This window comes from Neopelma chrysocephalum, unplaced genomic scaffold (genome assembly GCF_003984885.1).
Source record: "Neopelma chrysocephalum unplaced genomic scaffold, ASM398488v2 Primary Assembly neopelma1_200, whole genome shotgun sequence".
In the NCBI taxonomy this organism is placed as follows: Eukaryota; Metazoa; Chordata; class Aves; order Passeriformes; family Pipridae; genus Neopelma; species Neopelma chrysocephalum.
Genome location: NW_020897862.1, coordinates 2,933 through 8,130, shown reverse-complemented (window position 1 = coordinate 8,130; position 5,198 = coordinate 2,933). Strand labels below are relative to the sequence as shown.

The 5,198-nt window shown below is 53.0% G+C and overlaps 1 protein-coding gene across 2 annotated transcripts in view; it reads right to left on the bottom strand.

Annotated features, from left to right (window-relative positions):
• Positions 1 to 389: 389 nt before the first annotated feature.
• Positions 390 to 5,198, bottom strand: part of SLC2A1 (solute carrier family 2 member 1) — a 6,990-nt gene continuing 2,181 nt past the window's right edge. Inside the window, exons 4-10 of one of the 2 annotated variants that reach the window (XM_027702971.1) lie at positions 4,706 to 4,868; positions 4,437 to 4,624; positions 4,137 to 4,241; positions 3,944 to 4,045; positions 3,532 to 3,735; positions 2,280 to 2,471; positions 390 to 1,231 (exon numbers count right to left, since the gene is read on the bottom strand). In XM_027702971.1, the coding sequence (XP_027558772.1) occupies positions 1,229 to 1,231; positions 2,280 to 2,471; positions 3,532 to 3,735; positions 3,944 to 4,045; positions 4,137 to 4,241; positions 4,437 to 4,624; positions 4,706 to 4,868 (957 nt within the window). In that variant the 3' untranslated portion in view covers positions 390 to 1,228. Of the gene's footprint in view, positions 1,232 to 1,811; positions 2,472 to 3,531; positions 3,736 to 3,943; positions 4,046 to 4,136; positions 4,242 to 4,436; positions 4,625 to 4,705; positions 4,869 to 5,198 lie in introns of those variants that run through there. The other variant, XM_027702970.1, reaches the window with a different exon arrangement.

Below are 5,198 nucleotides of genomic sequence, written 5' to 3'. Positions count from 1 at the left end.
AGGACATGATATAGGGGCACAGAACACAATATAAAGGTACAGGAACAATATAAAGGAACATGAAATAAAGGCACAGGACATGAAATCAGGGCATAGGATATGAAATAAAAGCATAGGACACAAAATAAAGGCACAGGATGTGAAATCAAGGCACAGGATGCCTAATAGTGGCACAGGACACAAAATCAAGGTACAGGACACGAAATCAAGGCATAGGACACAAAATATTGGCACAGAACATGAAATAAAGGTAAAGGACAAGAAATAGGGTTACAGGACATGAAATAAAGGTACAGAACATGATACAGAAGGCACAGGACATGAAAAAAAGGCACAGCACATGAAATAAGGGCACAGGACACGAAATAAAGGCCCAGGACACAGCTGGCTGGGTCGCTGCAAACATTCTCCTTTATTGTTCACACCACACACCTTCCTCTTGGCACTTCACTGTAGGGATTTGTTTAAAAAAAACCCACACTCCTACATGGAGGGCCCGTGGGGACCAGCTGAGCAAGGGGTGGGGTTTTCTAGAGACTTTTATTTCTCCCCCCCACCCCCCCAAACCCCAACCTTTATTTTCCTCCAGATGTGGTCAAGTGTCATCACTTCCAAAGCAGGCAAATAAATAAAAAAAAAAAGGAAAAATAAAATACTATTAAAAAAAGAAAAAAAACCAAAAAAACCTTCTCTGTGGCTTTGGGAATGTGCCAGGAGCTCTCCCACACCAGCTGCACTCAGGGAAATGCTCTTTTTCTTTTTCTGTGTGTATTCTCAATTTTGTTTGAAAAGGACAGTATTTCTCACGTGTGTTTTCGTTTTTGTTTGGTTTTTTTGTTTAATATACTACAGCCTGAAATTCAGTGCAATAGGTACAACTACAGTGCAGAACTATACAAAAAAAAGTCATCCTAACCATGTACAAGCTTTTTTTTTTTTTCCTCTTAGTCGCTATAGAAACTATAACCTTTTTCTGTACCTTTTGTATACATTATACAGTGTGAATATATGAGAATATTTACAGTACTTGGCTTGTCAAATCAGAAACGCTATAACTTAAAATTCTACTATTAACAACCATTGAACAAAAATATATATAATATAAATATCTTCCAGTCTATACACAGAGCAGGAAACGGCTGAATCCATGCGGTGCTGGAATTTGGTGAGTCCCGGGATGGGGGTGGTGATGGAGGGGGGATGGTGGGATGTTGTCGCCGCTGGTGCTTCACTGTCGGGCAAATATTGCCAAGATTAACCCCAAAAAACTTCAACAAGAACACATTTTTCCCCCCCTCCCCTCCTCTCCCGTTTTCCCCCCCCATCCCAAGCTGGAATTCAGGAGGAGCAGAGGAGCCTTTGTGACTCTGGGCTTGACCTTTTTTCCAACCGATCCATCCGGGACGGCTCCGTCCTCCGCGCTGCCCCGGGGCGGGAGGTCCCCGTCCACGACCCCACCGCGGGGCTTGAAATCAAGGAGACTTGAAAAAATAAAAAATAACTCGTTTTCCTGATGTTTTGTTTTGTTTTTTCGTGGGTTTTTTTGTTATTTTTTAAAAATAATCGTCGGGTTTAGTTTAGTCAATTTAGATGCAGGGGGTTTTTTTCTCTCTACGATTAGAATGTTAAAAAATAAGTTTCTGGCTTTAAAAACTTCTTCTCTACGTGATTTTTGCCATCGTTAAATAATGCTAAAAAATAAGTTTCCAGCTTTAAAAACTTCCTCTCTACGTGATTTTTGCCACCGTTAAATAACGTTAAAAAATAAGTTTCCAGCTTTAAAAACTTCCCTCTCTACGTGATTTTTGCCATCGTTAAATAACCTAAAAATCGCATCGTTAATTAAAAAAAAAAAAAGAGGGAATCACCTTCCTGCTGGTGGAGGAGGCCGAGTTGGGTGGGTTTGGAAAACCCCTATGGGGCTTTGAAATACTGGACGTGAGACCAGCTACGGAATAAAATAAAATAAAATCCGTTCCTAGCCAGGAAAAAAAACAACAAAAAACAAAACAACAAAAAAAAAACCCAAAACGAACAAAAAAAAAATAATAATAATAAAATAGCTCAGTCTGTCCCCAGTAAACCAGCAGGGGGGAGGCTGGGAAGGGGCGTCTGCACACCGGGGTGGGGACCTCCCCCACCACATACACACACAATAATCCCTCCTGCCTGGGGTCTGTACAAAGTGTTTTAAAAAAAAGCCCCCTCCCGGGTCAGGGCGGAGGTGCCGGCGGTGCCACCCGAGGTGGTGCCACCCGTGGCCACCCCAGCGGTTACACCTGCGAGTCGGCGCCCAGGCTGTGGAACTCGTCCGGGGTCTTGTCGCTCTGGCCGCCCCCGCCCTGCCGGAAGCCCGAGGCGATCTCGTCGAAGGTCCGGCCCTTCGTCTCCGGCACCTTGAAGTAGGTGAAGATGAAGAAGAGCACGAGCAGCACCGTGAAGATGATGAAGACGTAGGAGCCGCAGAGTTGCTGGGGAGGAAACAGGGGGGAAAAAGGGTGAGCAGCAGGTGGAGATCATGGGATCGTGGAATTCTTTAGGTTGGAAAAGCTCTCTGAGATCATTGAGTCCAACCATCAAATCAGCACTGCCAGGGCCATCACCCAACTGTGTCCCCAAGTGCCACATCCACACGTCCACTGAACACCTCCAGGGATGGGGATTCCACCACTGCCCTGGACAGCCCCTCCCAATGCCTGACCACCCTTTCCATGAAGGAATTTTCTCATCCAACCTGACCCTCCCCTGGCACAGCTTGAGGCCGTTTCCTCTTGTCCTGTCCCTTGTTCCCTGGAGCAGAGCCCGACCCCTCCTGGCTCCCCCCTCCAGTCAGGGAGTTGCAGAGCCAGAAGGTCCCCCCTGAGCCTCCTTTTCTCCAGCCTGAGCCCCCCCAGCTCCCCCAAACATTCCTAGTGTTCCAGACCCTTCCCCAGCTCCGTTCCCCCCTCTGGACTCACCAGAGGGATGGACCACAGCTGAAGGACCAGCTGGTGACCACCCTGACCACTCAGGTCCTCCTTTCATGGAACATCTCAAGTTGGGATGATCCATCAGGATTATGGAGTCCAACCCCTGCTCCTTCCCCAGGTCCCAGCCCCCTCCCCCTCCCCAAGGGATCTCCCCAACCAAACCACCTCAGCCCAGGTTTTAGGGCTCAAGGACATGTCCCTGAGATCCAACACTGGGATCCAGCACCGGGATCTGACACCAGGATCCAACATCAAAATCTGGCACTGGGATCCAGCAGCCGGACCCAGCACTTGGATTTGGCAGCAGGATACAGCAGTGGGATCCTGCACTTGAGTCTGGCATAGGGATCCACCACCAGGCCCCACGATCAGGATCTGGCCAGACACCACCTCCATCCCTGATCCAGAACCGGGATCTGGGTCCATCCAGAACCAACCCAGTCTGGGTGTGCAGGACTGCGACTCCCCCAAATTCCTGGGACCCCCCGGGGACACCCGAGTCCCTCCAGACACCTGGATTCCCGTGTCCCCTGTTCCCCCCCCGTGGTCCCTCCGTGATTACCGCGATGTACTGGAAGCCCATCCCCACGATGAAGTTGGAGGTCCAGTTGGAGAGCCCAGCCACCGCGAAGGCCGCGGGACGGGGGCCTTGGCTGAACAGCTCGGCCACGATGAACCACGGGATGGGGCCAGGACCGATCTCAAAGAAGGCCACGAACCCGAAGATGGCCACGATGCTGAGGTAGGACATCCAGGGCATTTGGTCCTGGGCAAGGGAGAGGGAGAAGGTCAGCGTGGAGAAGGGGCACGAAGCACCTGAAGCGCGAGACAGCAGCCAGCTGGTGCTGGCAGAGGAGCCACCAGGCTTCTCCCAGCAGGAGATGGGAATTCTGGGACCTCAGCCATCACCCTGAGGAGGATAAGTCTTTCCTCTCCCTCCCAGCCCGCCCGTCCCCTCAGCACCCAGCACTCACCAGCAGCGTGAGGGCGATGGTCATGAGCACGGCACACCCCGCCATCCCCGCCAGGCCGATGAGGTGCAGGGTCCTGCGCCCGGCCCGCTCCACCACGAACAGCTGGGGGATGGAGACACATCATCAGCACCTCCCCAGCCCGCAGGGAGGGCCCCCGCTCCCTCCAGTAAGACCTCGGGGGGCCAACACTCACCGAGACCACCGTGAAGGCCGTGTTCACCACGCCGGAGCCGATGGTGGCGTAGACGGGCTGCTCCACCCCCGACTTCTCGAAGATGCTGGTGGAGTAGTAGAAAACCTAAAAAGGGCAGGGAAGCGCCTCGAGTCAGGTCTTGGAGCCAACACAACCCCAGGTTGTGGGTGAAACCACCCGACCCTGAATGAGCTCAGGTTGTGGGTTTGACGCCCGTGTGGGCCGTTCGCTTAAGAGCTGGACTCCGTGATCCTTGTGGGTCCCTTCCAACTTGGAATATGCTGCGATCCCGAGACTCACCGCATTGATGCCCGAGAGCTGCTGGGAGAGCTGCAGGACGATGGCAATGAGGATGGGCTGGCGGTACATGGGCGAGCGGAACAGCTCCATGATGGTCACCTTCTTCTCCCTCATCATCTGCCGGCTCTCCTCCTTCATCTCCTGCAGGTCACTGCTCACGTCCGTCGTGCCCCGCAGCTTCTTGAGGACTGAGGGGGGGGACAGGTGGGGTGAGGAGCAGCCGAGGAGCCTCCAGTGCTGGGAAACAGGCTCGGGGAGGGGTCACTCACCACTCTTGGCCTTGTTCTCCTCGTTGCGGTTGATGAGGAGGAACCGGGGGCTCTCGGGGGCGAAGGGCAGGATGATGCACTGCAGCAGGGCAGGCACGAAGATGAAGCCCAGCAGCAGCGGCCACAGCGAGTCATTTCCCATGATCAGGTCCAAACCGAACACCTGAGGACGATGGGAGGGGTTCAGTTGCCCTTTCCCAGCTGGAAAAGGTCCCAGCTAGACCCAACTCTGCTGCCCGTGGGTGCTGGGACACCCACTGTGGGGACACAGCTGCTGTGCTGCTTCCAGGCAGCCAACAGACGTCATATCCCGGTGCTGCCCATCCCAAACCTTCGGATCCCAGAGCATCCCTGCTCCTGCTGAGCTCCAACCATCCCACCCTGCTCCCGCTGAGCTTCAACCATCCCACTCTGCTCCCGCTGAGCTCCAACTACCCCACTCTGCCCCTGCTGAGCTCCAGCTCCAACCATCCCAACCCTGCTCCTGCTGAGC